This window comes from Kwoniella shandongensis, chromosome 2 (assembly GCF_008629635.2).
Source record: "Kwoniella shandongensis chromosome 2, complete sequence".
NCBI classification, from domain to species: domain Eukaryota; kingdom Fungi; phylum Basidiomycota; class Tremellomycetes; order Tremellales; family Cryptococcaceae; genus Kwoniella; species Kwoniella shandongensis.
The window spans coordinates 966,550-980,360 of record NC_089288.1 but is presented as its reverse complement, the minus strand read 5'-3'; the positions used below and the strand labels follow the sequence as shown (position 1 = coordinate 980,360).

The 13,811-nt window shown below is 50.2% G+C and overlaps 6 protein-coding genes across 6 annotated transcripts; 3 read left to right on the top strand and 3 right to left on the bottom strand.

Moving 5' to 3' along the window:
- Positions 1 to 356: 356 nt before the first annotated feature.
- On the bottom strand, positions 357 to 3,281 carry CI109_101038 (uncharacterized protein; the record flags this gene model as incomplete). The annotated part of the gene is made up of 7 exons (XM_032002692.1): positions 357 to 391; positions 458 to 621; positions 694 to 873; positions 949 to 1,139; positions 1,203 to 1,300; positions 1,361 to 1,564; positions 1,634 to 3,281. The coding sequence occupies 7 exons, from the start codon at positions 3,279 to 3,281 to the stop codon at positions 357 to 359; spliced, it is 2,520 nt and encodes an 839-aa protein (XP_031863031.1).
- Positions 3,282 to 3,822: 541 nt separating this feature from the next.
- Positions 3,823 to 6,339, top strand: CI109_101037 (uncharacterized protein; the record flags this gene model as incomplete). Its single annotated transcript, XM_032002691.1, has 7 exons — positions 3,823 to 4,050; positions 4,105 to 4,173; positions 4,224 to 4,328; positions 4,399 to 4,744; positions 4,806 to 4,926; positions 4,988 to 5,139; positions 5,195 to 6,339. The coding sequence occupies 7 exons, from the start codon at positions 3,823 to 3,825 to the stop codon at positions 6,337 to 6,339; spliced, it is 2,166 nt and encodes a 721-aa protein (XP_031863030.1).
- A 123-nt stretch (positions 6,340 to 6,462) lies between these two features.
- On the bottom strand, positions 6,463 to 7,304 carry CI109_101036 (uncharacterized protein; the record flags this gene model as incomplete). Its single annotated transcript, XM_032002690.1, has 5 exons — positions 6,463 to 6,492; positions 6,563 to 6,640; positions 6,755 to 6,838; positions 6,961 to 7,100; positions 7,262 to 7,304. The coding sequence occupies 5 exons, from the start codon at positions 7,302 to 7,304 to the stop codon at positions 6,463 to 6,465; spliced, it is 375 nt and encodes a 124-aa protein (XP_031863029.1).
- A 381-nt stretch (positions 7,305 to 7,685) lies between these two features.
- CI109_101035 (40S ribosomal protein uS10) lies at positions 7,686 to 8,425 on the top strand (the record flags this gene model as incomplete). Its single annotated transcript, XM_032002689.1, has 4 exons — positions 7,686 to 7,794; positions 8,005 to 8,104; positions 8,204 to 8,354; positions 8,423 to 8,425. 4 exons carry the CDS (start codon positions 7,686 to 7,688, stop codon positions 8,423 to 8,425), a joined length of 363 nt encoding a protein of 120 aa, XP_031863028.1.
- A 156-nt stretch (positions 8,426 to 8,581) lies between these two features.
- On the bottom strand, positions 8,582 to 10,127 carry CI109_101034 (uncharacterized protein; the record flags this gene model as incomplete). The annotated part of the gene is made up of 2 exons (XM_032002688.1): positions 8,582 to 9,783; positions 9,848 to 10,127. 2 exons carry the CDS (start codon positions 10,125 to 10,127, stop codon positions 8,582 to 8,584), a joined length of 1,482 nt encoding a protein of 493 aa, XP_031863027.1.
- Positions 10,128 to 11,156: 1,029 nt separating this feature from the next.
- Positions 11,157 to 13,656, top strand: CI109_101033 (uncharacterized protein; the record flags this gene model as incomplete). The annotated part of the gene is made up of 10 exons (XM_032002687.1): positions 11,157 to 11,214; positions 11,271 to 11,306; positions 11,363 to 11,499; positions 11,562 to 11,831; positions 11,890 to 11,974; positions 12,034 to 12,611; positions 12,671 to 12,788; positions 12,846 to 12,952; positions 13,015 to 13,195; positions 13,256 to 13,656. The coding sequence occupies 10 exons, from the start codon at positions 11,157 to 11,159 to the stop codon at positions 13,654 to 13,656; spliced, it is 1,971 nt and encodes a 656-aa protein (XP_031863026.1).
- Between the last annotated feature and the right edge of the window lie 155 nt (positions 13,657 to 13,811).

Genomic DNA, 13,811 nt, shown 5'->3' with positions numbered 1-13,811 from the left:
CGATCAGTGCGCGTGGAAGAGAAGACGGGTCGAGGGCAGTATGCAATTTGCAATAAGCAGAGCCTCATAGAGGAATCCGAGTAACGATTGTCGCAGATCATATCCTGCGACATCACACAGCACGACACACCGTAGATATGCATATGACTGTATGAGTAATGAAACTCGTTCACACATGACAGTGCTGGACCGACCAACAACATCCCAAATGGATGATGATAAGATACTTTACAACGACATCCCCCATTTCGTTTCTTCTTCCCTTCACCTTCACCAAAGTTCAATTTACAGATCCTCCTCTTTTCTTATTCACACCTCCTTCACGACCACACTTATAACTTCTCTCACAACCACGCTTATACCTTCTCAAACGCAAAAGCCATATACAAATCTATCATCACGGACGAAATCAGCACCCTGCACTCCCAATTCAACACAGCGATGGGCGCTGACTCACTCGCAGCTTCCCATTGATCTGCATCCATCGCACTCTCCCCATCTGCATTGACGACTCCCATTTTCCCCAACAGCGGACCGAAGTCCCTCGACGCTTGTTCGTCTTGTAAGATATCGTGGAAGGGTTTCTTATATACAATTTTGAGTTTGTATTCCATTGCGAGGCTATACGAACCACATGGATGTCAGTCACAGTCTTCTGGATTTGGTTATTGAGCAAGTGAGTGTGAGACTTACGCCTCAAAGTTCTCCCAATCCACCAGATACTCAGGGACATCTTCCACCGCATCGGTGAGGAAGAAACGATATTGGTGGCCGTATATACCCTTGTGTTTTCGTTCCGTGAATTGGACATAATAACACGAGTTACCGAAACGAAGCTCTTCGTCATCTTCGGGTAGATCATTCAGTCGACTCCTGCAAGCGAATGATACATTGAATCAGCGCTCACGTCCGCATTATACTTAGATAGCTGCTATGGCTGTCACTCACAAAAGAAGCTCGGCATTTGGTATAGTGCCAATGAATACTCCACCTTTCCTCAGATACCGCGAAACGTTCTCGATCATCATCCTCGCTTTGGAAGCCGATTCGAACGCATAGTGCATACAGAACTGCATCGTCACGTTGTCATACAGGTCCTTGACTTGGAGATGTTCAGGCAGAATATCGCTCAATGCTTTCTGCAAACGTAGGTTACCGTTAGCTGATGTCACTGCCTTCAACGGGATTGATAGCTGACTCACGGAGTAACAGTCATGGGCGAAGAAGTAGGCGTCAAAGTTGGCTCGTTGCATTCGCGAGTACCGTTCTGCAGCTTGTTCCACCGAAGTCTCGGCGAGATCTGTTCGGCCTATCAGCACCGAGTTTCGTTTGACCAGACCAATCCAGCCCGATCACTCACCCAATCCCACGTATAGCGCAATTCTCGCTTGTTTCCATTTGTTTAGATCACCTCCCTTCCCACAGCCTATATCCAGAACCTTGCCGCGTTGTCGATACGCAAACTTTCCAATGAGGACGGACTTGATCCAGTTGTTAAACTTTTTCAATCCGATAATCGGCGAGAATTCACGACCTTCCACTCCAATTTCAGGTCGAGCGTTATCTGCGTCGCAAAATCAAAATCGTCAGTCTAAGTTTCTGTTGACCACAAGATACGTTGGTCGGTACTCACAATGGTTGGCCACTGCAGCTACGTTGCCCACGTACTGCGTCTCGCTGACCTTTCTCCTCGTCATATCATGTCCATCCTCCTCATCTCGATCGGCAGATCTCTTCAAATGGTTACCGCCATCACCGTTGCCGCCCATTGTCCTTTTCCTAGGGGGTTTGCCTCGCGATGTCAATGCACCCTGCGCTGGAAGAGGAGGGTCGTCAAACGCTGGCGGGTAGCCATGATGACTGGATGCAGCGTAAGCTGCTCCGGGAGTGGGGGTGACGGATGGTCTGCCGGAACTGGTGATGGATCCTCTTCGTTCGACAAAATTTGCCGATCGTCGATACGCCTGCTCATCATCACTTTGGGGAGGGAAGTATGAGTTGTCCGCTTCCGAGGGTAAACTCTGTCTTGGACCTGGAGATGGACCTGACCAAGACGGTAATGGTCTGTTGTTGCGCTTCCGTCTTCGAAGGGGATTGTTGTTCTGAGCGATACTGTGCAGATGAGCGACTTCTTCCGATGTGATGGGATGCAAAATACTGCCAGGCGCGCTATATCGATTGGGTTGATAAGGTATACCACGGACCTCCGGTATGGGCGATGGAGAACGAATAGGTGTCAACCGAGGGGCAGAATAGCCCGTGATGGAAGCTTGACTAGATCGACGGGTGGGATGACCTGGCGTAGCGTGTTCCGTATACCTCCTACCAGCTGCAGAGCTCGACGATGTAGGTCGAGGCGGTTCCTCTGACATACGTCGTGAAGAGGTCGTGGGGGAAGTAGCGCTCTGATATGCGGGTTGATAGGCGAAAGGATGGGAGGCACTGGCGGACGATCCAGGTCTTGAGCTTGTATAAGGAAGGGTTTGATGTTGGCTGCGAGGAGACACCGAGAAGGAAGGAGATCGCGTGGGGACATGTTGGGGAGGACCGGTGCCAGATGGTGTACGACGTTCATAGTCGTGGTATTCGTTTGGATGCATAGGGTGTTGAGGTGGCAGCATTGGTCTTTGACCTCCTGATTCCCTCCTGTAATGTGACGGTTCTCCATATCCTGTCATGTCATGAGCAGGGTAACCCTGGGGTATTAAGGCTACGTTCTGCTTCTGAGGACTGTATTGCGGATGAGGCGAGTGACTAGTCGTTGATCGAGAGTGAGGGTAGCCCGAAGCTGGAGTGGCAGGCGTGAGGAAACTATTCGGATCTAGCACTCGTTGTCGTGATCCAGGCGAAGGATTTGATGGTGACGATCTAGGAAGGGACGAGGTGGAGTTGGTTTTTGAAAGAGGTTGACCAGGGGTCTCATTGAGAAGATTCCGAAGTCTCGATCCTCTCTGTCCGTTCGTCGTAACATCATCAATCTCATCCGGGACAGACGAGACGGAAGGTGTCCTGTCGCTTCCCCGACGAATATCTAACGGTGCAGTATTTAACAGACCTCTCAAACTGCTCGGTCCCGGTGCAGGCGGTGGTGGAGGAGGTGGTGGTGAGTACGACTCGCTAGAGTATGAGGGGGGTCTGGATTGTCGGGGAGGATAATCCCGGGGAGGTTCTTGATATGTTGGCGAGGATTGTTGGTCCGTAGGATATCGCCAATGATCAGGGGTAGCGTTGGTCGACGTCGGCGTAGGAACCTCGCGGTCGCGTATAGGATCGTACACCATTGTCAGCGTCGCACAATGCACTTGAAGTCCTCGGAGAACAAGAAACAACGATTGCTGAAAAGATGAAGGTGTCTAGTGTTGTTGTTGTTATTGTTGACCTTTGATGATCAAGGAAAGGAAGGGTCGGAAGATTTTTACACGAGGACCGAGTGAGGACAAAGAGTGACAGAGGTTGGTTCAGTTTGTTGAAAGGATGAATGAGCTTATTGTACCGATATATGGACCGACATCGTGTTGAGGTCGGATTTGATGTGGTCGGTCGCTTAGGTATGCAATGGTGAATTGATGAAAGAGAAGAAGGAGATGTTGATGACCGTGATGAGTGTGGTTTTGAGGTAACTTAGAGCTTAGGTCGTGGCACCGGCGTTTTGGATTTGCATAGGTCAAATAAACCCGGTCTATTCACCATACAACACATCTACTATCTATTCCTTCCTTCAACAATATCAAACACCACAACACTATGCATAGAGAATCATAGACACACACAGATCACAACTATACACAAGCAGCTCGAGCAAGTTCACTTTCGCGTGCGAGCATGACGACAACGACAACAACGGCCTCCGCTGTCGCGGGACCTTCACGCGGTCCAGACACTTGGCAACCTACACGATATCTAGAACCGAATCACCCAGACAACGAAGAAGTATTAGAACAAGCTGCGTACCAGGCTGCGGTCACTAGACAAGGTGGAGATGATAGGAAGAGGAAGATCAAACCGAGACGGACGGTCGATTATCAAGGTGGTGTGCAGAAATGGCGTATGGTGTGTATACGATCTGTTGCACTGCCGTTAATGAAAGCTGATGAGGTTCGGTAGATCACGAAGATGAAGGGAAATCCTGAGATCCGACCTGCTATACATCCAAACCCATCAGATATAGTTAATGTGAGTTAACAGCTGCTGAGTAGCGGTACAGAAGCTGACACCCTTCAAAGGTATTACCACCCGCTGCCCATCGTCTGAACCCTTCTACATCGATATGCGACCAATGGGTACATACGTCTATCAACAAAGAGCGATCCCCTACAAGAGTAGTACGAGTGAGTCTGAGTCTTGCAATTGACCCTTTCATGACATCGAGCCACTGCTGACGCAGTGCTTAACTCGCAGTGGACACCAGATGCACGTCGTTTACTCACAGGAAACGACAAAGGTCAATTTACGCTCTGGAACGGTTCTTCATTCAACTACGAGTCCATCACCCAAGTCCACGACGACTCGATCCGATCATTCACATACTCACATAACGGTCAAGCGCTAGTATCGACCGATAAGATCGGGACTATCAAGTATTTCACGCCGCATCTGACCAATATTCATGGATTTCAAGGACATCGAGAAGCTTGTCATGGGATCAGTTGGAGTCCGAACGACGAGAGATTCGTCACAGGTGGTGATGATGGACTGGTCAAGATTTGGAGTTATAGAGAAGCGAGAGAGGAGAAGGTTCTCAGTGGTGAGCATACATGCGTTGGGCAAGCTCACTTGATAAGATGGCTGATGGAAGTAATGATCAGGCCACGGATGGGATGTACGTTGTGTAGACTGGCACCCTACAAAGGGATTGGTAGTCAGTGGAAGTAAAGATATGCTTGTCAAGTTCTGGGATCCAAGAACGGGCAAAGACCTCAGCACTTTGTGAGTTGGGTCATCACCAAAAGTTGCCCGTTGTTCAATTAACTGACACTCCTTTGGTTAGACACTCGCACAAATCCACCATCAACACGTGTAGTTGGAGTCCGGATGGGCATCTTGTCGCAACAGCAGGAGGTGATGGGGTAGTGCGGTTATTCGATATTAGGACGTTCAGGGAATTGGAGGCGATGACGGGTCATACCAAGGAGATCAATTGTGGGTCGATCGTGTCTCCGTACTAAGGACAGCTGCTGATCTGGTTTCGATATAGGTCTCGAATGGCACCCTATCCATCACAACCTCTTCGTCTCAGGTGATGCAGCCGGAACCATCAACTATTACTCCCTCCTCTCTCCCGACCCTTCCAAACCGCTCACTTCACTCGAAGCAGCGCACGAAGATGCCGTCTTCTCACTATCGTTCCATCCGCTTGGACATCTCCTCTGTTCCGGCTCGAAGGACTTTACAGCACGATTCTGGAGTCGTGCGCGACCTGTCGGTGGACATGAACATGATAGATGGCATGTAGGCGAGGAGAAGGCTCTTCGACTGAATATGGAGGCGGAGATGGGAGGAGTGGACAAGACCAAACGGGATCTTCATCGAAATGAAGATACCAACGGAGGGATGGGTGGAGGTCTACCTGGCTTGTCGAATCTGGTCGCAGCTGTCAATGGAGGCGGAGGAGGAAGTGGACGAAATACACCGAATGTGAGAGGAAGAACAGATGGACCAAGCGGTGGTTCATCGTTACCTGGATTTGGAGGTTATTCAGGTGGATCGAATCCTCCCCCGACGAGACAGTGGGGAGAAGGAGATTCGGCACCTTCACAAGGAGGAGAAGGAGGAGGTTTCCCAAGAGCTAGAGGACCATTACCCAGTCAGAACGAAATGTTACGGAAGAATGCAGTGCCCGAAGGCAGAGGACCCCCTGGAGGTGGTGGTGGCTTCGATAGAGACAGTGGTAATGGAGGAAGAAGAAATGGCGGTTTCAACGGCGGCGGTGGTGGTGGCGGAGGCGGGAACGGTGGACCACCTATGGGCGGAGGCGGAGGATACGGTGGGCCGCCACCGCAGCAACACTACGCTCCCCCCTCGACTGGATATAACCAACCCCCTCCTTCCAACAACTACGGACCACCTCCAGGTCAGAATGCGTATGGTCAACCTCCACCCCCTCCTACTGGGTATGGTCAAAGAGGAGGATACAATGCTCAAGGACCGCCACCAGTGCCACCACAAGGAGGACCAGCGGCGTATGGAACAGCACCACCACAAGGAGGACCAGGGGGGTACGGGGCAGCACCACCACCTTCACAGCACGGATACGGCGGCCAGCCCCCACCCCAAGGTTATGGAGGCAATGGGAATGGTCAATATGGCGGGGGTGGCAACGGCGGAGGTCAGTGGAGATAACGCCGCACAATATTTTGTGTTCATTGCATTATGCATCGTAACCATGTTATACGTGTATCGTATCGTCATATCGTACAACAATTCTTTTCCATAACTTCAATTCTGGACCATCACCGAGATCTACTATCTCCCAACTTCGTGCTCTGCCAACAACTGTGCGAGCGCCGAGAATTTAGCTATGAATGGCGCCACAGCGCAGAAAGGAAACGTCGGTATAGCTCACCATATTTGGGATCCCGTTCGAGATGGGATAGACATGTCCACATCCTCTACATGTCATATTCCCTTCTTCGACGTGCATCTATGGGCATAGCAGGAGGTAAGTCATCGGCGATATGCCCTCACGGGACAAAGATTGAGAAAGTGCGGGACTTGTGGATGTCAAGGATGAAAGATAAGGAGGAACTTCGCTCACCTCCATCAAGACATGATGCAATGCTCTCAATTCATCTTCCGTGAAGCTCTCGGGCATAGTCTCTGGTAAAGTTGTGTCGCCGAGCTGCGATAGAAATTGCAATTGTCAGCTACTCCGTTATGATGACCTAGTCCTCTGTCATCTAATTTCGCCAGTGGGTACTTCCAAGGTAACGGACTAGCAGAAAACATCGACGAAACACTCACCGATCTCGCCGTGTCCACCAACGCCTTCCAATCTAATTTGGGTAAGAAACGATTTATGAATTCGAGGTTCTCAGGTGCGGGTCGGATAACGAGCTCAACGTCGGAGAAGGCTAGAGGGAAGTTGTCCTTTGTGCAGTTTTCTAAGTGGGCCGCGGCGAGTGAATATCATGATCGGGGGTTGATTCAATGGTCGGGTCAACGTAGTGTAACGGTGGGAGGGTGAAAGTGGAGGGGAAGGCGAAGGTGAAGTAGGAGAACGATCAGCTGCTTGTTACATTATACCGTTGAGAGTGGTACTCACTGACGTGACACGCCAACATGTTGTGGGTGATGAGTCTGACCATTTTGTGAGAGCTGTAGTGTAATTGTTGACAAGCAGTGTTATATGTATAGCAATAGTAGTGATGAGCTCAATAACAACGACATCAACTTTCAAAATCTCGAAGAAGCCGAGGAAGGCGAAGTTGACGGAATCAGATTTATCCTACCATCTTGCTTTTATGGTACAAATCCCACGTCACCCAAATTTTCATCCAAATTCTTCCGTTCCCCTTCCTCCCACCTCTCGTCTCCTGGTCACTGCCATACATCAACCTTTCACTCTCACTCAATCTTGTTGAAAAACCTTTTCCCCAGATTCAGTCACTTTGCCAGCTTACCCCCAATCTACCAGGTAGCTAAGTCGCTGTTTCACCGAAACAAACCCAACAAAACAACAAAACAAAATGGCCGATTACAAGGAAGACCTCGAGAAGACCGGTGCCGCTGGTGGTGTCAAGATCCACAAGATCCGAATCACCTTGACTAGCAAGAACGTCAAGCCCCTTGAGAAGTGTGAGTGAACACAGCGATATAGCGAGAGGATGAGCGAGGATGTACTTCGTGGACGAATGTGAATGTGTACTGATGGTGTTGTTTCCGTCTATCTCTTTCTTCCACCCTACGTTATGTCAACTTCACCAATTTATGGCGTATATCCTCAATATCCCTCCCTTCTCCAACAACCACACTCGCAACCTCGCTGTCGCTCGGTTGATCATGTAGTCTGCGCCGACCTCGTCGCCCGTGCTAAGGACCGAGAGCTCCAGGTCAAGGGTCCCGTCCGACTCCCCACCAAGGTCCTCAAGCACACCACCCGAAAGACGTGAGTTCCAGTTCCATCAGTAGAGTCAAGAAGTTGCACTCAACCTATCCGCTGTTTTTCAATCGTGACTGTTGCTGATCCACTCCCCCCCCCCTACAGCCCCTGTGGTGAGGGTTCCAAGACTTGGGACCGATACGAGATGAGGATCCACAAGCGATTGATCGACCTCAACTCTTCCGCCGACGTCGTCAAGCAGATCACCTCCATCTCTCTCGAGCCCGGAGTGGAGGTCGAGGTCACCATCGCTGCTGTGAGTGTTGTCGTGTTCTTCTTCTCTATTGTTATCTGTGAACTGACGGTCTTTGTGTCTCTTCTTAGTAAACGCCTTGATGTGCTGGATTTGCAGTTTGGATTATGGTACTTTCATAGTCATATGCAAACCAACCTCCCCCTTTTATATGATTGTGCCTTGTACCAACCTGAATGACGACTGGCCGACCAGAAACTGACTTGCATGGCTGGGTACAATTCTACTTATCACTCCTTCAAGAGCTCTAATAGTCTGTCCACTCTGTCCGCCTCTCTAAACCCACTCACGACAGCTCCTGCTACACTACCCCTATGTTCCATCTCGGTGTGTTCACCAGCAAACCCTAGTTTACCTTCCCAAACAGGTCTTCCAAGCTCTTTGAAATCCAGTGGACTTCTCTCCCCATTCTGTGAAACAATCGACGGTGTGGTCGTTGCTCCGTAAGAGTATTCGTCGGTCAACCAGTTTGTCAAGTTGTATTTCTCCGGTTGAGGTGGAGTTGTCGATGGCTTGAGACGCTTGACGAGGAACGCATGGTAGGCTTTGACGACTTCTGCAGGGTCTTGTTTGAGCAATAACTTCGCAGGTGTTTCTGAGAGATATGTAAGTAAAGTAGGGGAAGGGTTGGGTAACGATGGCGCAGCGAAATTAGCCATGACAAGTGACGATCCGTCAAAGATCTCTTCGATTGACGAGTTCTCGGTTGGTTGTGAGGAGGAAGTTGGAAGGAAAGTGTATGACCCGATAGTCGAGGCGTTGGGCCACCATGCAGTCGGGTATTGTAAGAGCAGCTTCTCAAGGAAACCAACATGAGTTCCCGCGATAGCTTCTTGTAATCGTTCCGGCAAAGCAGGAGAGAAGAACTCTCTCGAAAGAGTCTTGAGTACACCCAGTGGGATAGTCGAGATGACAGTCCTTGCCTCGTATGACGATCCGTCCGACGTATGCACCGTGACACCTGACTCGGTCTTCTTGATGGAGTCGGCGATTTTGTTCAACTCGACTTTAGCCTTTGAAGATTCCAGGACCTTGTTGACGAGCGCTTCGTACCCTCCCTCAGGTGCAGCATCAGATCCAGCGAATGACGTAGTCGTTTCCCATCCTGCCCATTTGAGAGAAGCCTTCTCAAGCTTGAGACCCAATGGGATCTCGAGAGTTCGAGCTAATCCCTCCGCGAGAGTTTTGTCAACGTCGCCAGAAGAGGCAGAGGACGTCACTTCGGAAGGGTTGGCGGGGGAAGTGGATGAGACGTCGGTCGTTGCTGGGTCCGAAGAAGGTGAAGAGGGCTTGAACAAGGGTGAGTCAGACGAAAGTAGTGCCGACGCGAGCGAAGCGGAAGGTTGAGGGGCAGGATAAGGGAGTTTGAACGATGCTTGGGCGGCAGAGAGACATGATCGGAGCGCTGCGACCTTTTCTTTCGGCAGAGGACCTAATTAAAGAAGCTGCATCAGCTTACCACTCGCAAATGAGAGCTATTCCGCTGATTGACCCACCATCTGGACCGTAGACAAGCCCTTCAGCAGGTTTGGGCAAATGAGCTTCCACTCCTAGACTCTTTGCGATCTTCTTTGCAGGGTTTCCCTCCCTGTACCCATGTATCCAACTACATCCTACATCGATCTTCGCACCTCCTTCACCCTGCCAGGTCTTTGCTCGGCCACCTACACGATCTCTCGCTTCGAGGACGAGAACCGAATGACCCTTCGAGGTCAGTTCTTTAGCTGCGACGGAACCAGCCCATCCAGCTCCAAGGATGATAGTATCGTATGACATTTTTGCGGTGTATGTTGTGATGTTTCTAATATAATCGGAAAGGGGTAGACGCATACTTTGCAGAAGGGGGAAGGGAAAGAGGGGAGAAGGTGTGATATGCTCTTATACCTTACTTTTAGATAGTGCCGTGATGGGCCAGTGAGCAGACTTGGGGGACTGGGATAGTGGAGGGGAACAGGACAAAACCGGGCCGAAGTCAAAGATAGGATCAGTGCCACATCTCGGCAATAATTCCGCGACCGTTGATTTCCGTTGAATTCGCCGATAGTGCAATAACAGTAAGTAGCAGGATCCCATTTCGTCCCTGAATTTATTATTTCTTTTTCTTTTCCCCCCCCCCCCCTCTCGTCTCTTGTCACTTTTTGAACCCGTTCGGCACTGCACCTTAGAGTCGCCTATCATCATCATCACCACCACCACAGCCACTATCACCATCACAAGCCTCCTCCATACCGAACGGCTACTCTACCGTCATCACTATAGTGTCGCCACACAACACGCGTCGGGTCTGTCGTTTGTCGGTTCAAACAGATAGACATACCACATTCACCTTCAGGCTACTAGACTGGACGCACGAGCTACTCGCCACCGTTCCCCTTCTGGACTCGGCTTTGACCTTTAAAACGGCGTCCACCGATAACCGAGCGTACAAGACCTAGCATTTGTGTACATCTGCGAAACATTCATGTTCCAATACCGCTAGTCATTACAGTCGCCTTATCACGTACCTCTCACCTACCAACTACATCCACCCGTACTGCATCGCGATCCCCACCACTCTTGCGAACTAAACACGTCGCTTCACGACCGAAACGCGACTTGACAACAATTCGTCATTTAAATCAACGACCCGACTAAACCCTCACCTCCCTCCACTCGCGGCGTAAACCGCCTTCTTTTTCGCTTGCAACATCGTATTGTTCACAACCAGAGGGTTCGCATACATACATAAACCCCCTACTTCGGTGCAGCAAGATATACATTGTTGACGGAGAGGGGGGGAAACAAACTACATAGAAGCACGGCAGCATGACGGTCACTCAGAGGAGAGCGAGAGTCGATGCCGCTCAACCGGATGATCGGCCAGGTGAGCTCGAGCTTCCAAAGTTTATACCCAAGCTGACCATTGTTTACATATCGTAGTCACCGAGCCTGGTATCAAATACACCTGTGACTTCTGTATGTTTGTTTTCCTTCGCTGCAGTAGTCATGTAACAAGCTAAACCCGCGCTCAGGCCATGTCGACATCACACATACCGTCCGGATAAAATGTGCGATGAAACAGTGCGAAGAAGTGGACCTCTGTCCAAGCTGCTTCTGCGAAGGGAAAGAAGGGCTGCAACACAAGGCGTGGCATGACTACAAGGTTGTGGTATGTTGAGGCTATGCGGACCTATATCACCCACGTTGACGCTGACTTTTCACGCTCCGCAGGAACAACACTCTCAGCCCATCTTCACGGCCGATTGGGGAGCGGACGAAGAACTCCTTCTGATCTCAGGACTGATACAAAACGGTCTAGGGAACTGGTTGGAGGTATCCCAGCACGTAGGGACCCGGACCAAGGAGGAGTGTGAGAAGCATTACGTCGAGGTGTATCTTGGCGTTCAGGACAAGGGCGACGGTCTGAATGGAGTGAAGGAGGGTGAATGTGCGGCGGACCCGGATGAATCAGAGAAGAAGCGAAGGAGAGAGTTTATGCCGGTGAGTAGCTCAACAGGATCCCTCTTGAAAGCTAGTTGCTTATACGTGAAATGTGTAGCCGATGGACAAGACGTTTGATATCGATCCAGACGAATTCCAGACGAGAAAGAAAGCTCGAATAGAAGAAATGCGAAAACCGCATGGTGAGTGCTAGTTTCTGCGTCCGGTGACGAACTGTTTTTGACGAGACCGCCTGTTATAGCATTACCGCCCCCCAATGCTGCACCTCTCGTGTCTGCTCCTACCAACCACGAGATCGCTGGATTCATGCCTGGTCGACTCGAGTTCGAACATGAAGTGGATAATGAAGCGGAGATGGCCGTGAAGGATATGGAGTTTGGCCTCGTTTGGAAATACGGCGGAGATGAACAGCCAGAAGCCACCGTTACACAGCCGCCGGATGATGATGAGGATGAAGACGAGGACGACGAGGAGGGCGATGAGCCCGCCAAGACCAACGGAAACGTCAAGGTGGAACCGGCAGAAGATACAGAAGATACGAAAGTCAAGGTGAAAGCGGAGCCAAAGGAGGAAGAAGACGATCAACCGGAAGCCAGCACTTCTCAAGTCCGACAATCTTCATCGTCACCGAATAAGAATGGTGATGGGAAGAAAGACAAGGGCAAAGGCAAAGCCAAGGCGATCCCTCAACCTGAGATAGAAGATGAAGACGAGCTCGAGGTGAAGTTGGCGATGCTTGATATCTACTTTTCCAAGCTGGATAAGCGAGAAGACGCCAAAGAGATACTCTTTGACCGAGGCTTGACAGAACATAAGAAGGTGAGCGGTTTATCAGACTTCGGGAATTGGGAAGCCGCTAACAATCGAGTCGAACTCAGATTCAAGCGGCGGAGAGAAAACGACCGAAAGACGAAAGAGAATTGATACAACGGTATAAAGTCTTTGCGAAACTACAAACGGCCCAGGATTTCGAAGTGCTCATCGAGGGTTTGATATGTGAGTCAATTTCGACGTAGACCTAGTAGTATGGTACGCTTACGCCGTGTGTTGTAGACGAACAAAATTTACGGAAGAGAATAGCAGAGCTACAAGAGTACCGACGAATGGGTATCACCACAGGAGCAGAAGCGGAGGCTTACGACAACTCGAAAGCCGCAAGGGTGAGCTTTCCATTAGTGTGCGACCTCGGTTCGTATTGCACGCTAACTGTAACCTTTTCTAGGCTGGCTATCGACCTCTGGTACAGCGTGATCGTCCGGAGGTCTTACCCACGGGAGCCAGAATCAATGCGGGACAACACCGATTCTTACATGGTGGTACAGGAACACCGCCCCCAGGAGTCGATCCAAAGAGCAGAGAAGCTACGCCGAGATTACCCGCTGCTCATGTCGGCAGAAAACCTCGTGAGTGCTGCTGGTCCACCGCGAGTGAGGTATCATGCTGACTTTTTTTGTCTGTTATAGCTACACCACTCAACCTTGCCAATGCTGCGTCACTCGACCTCCTTTCGTCCGAAGAACAATCGCTCTGTTCATCCCTTCGAGTCCTTCCCAAACCATATCTCACGATCAAAGAGATGTACATCCGGGAGAACGAACGTCGTAAGGGTTTACTGAAGAGAAGGGATGCTCGAAAGATGTTGAAGATCGACGTGAACAAGTCTGGAAGGATATTCGATTTCCTAGTCTCGTCAGGGATGTTAACCCTGGCGTATGATCCGACTGTAAAAGGGATGGGACCGGGTAAAGAGGGACATGTGATATTAGATGGGATGAGCGTTGCGATGGGTATGGGTATGGGCATGGGCATGGGAATGGGTGGAGGGAAGATGATGACACATGAGATCAGGTTGAATGGGTCGTAGGTGTGATCCTGTTGGAGACGAGTGTGTGTTGTGTGTTGTCTTGAGAAAGAAGCCGAAGAAGAAGAAGAAGTTAGCATAATCAAGATTTATACGAAATGATGTCGCATCAATCAATGTGTGGTTCAGTTGTATGCATATTTATACATCTTGTGCTG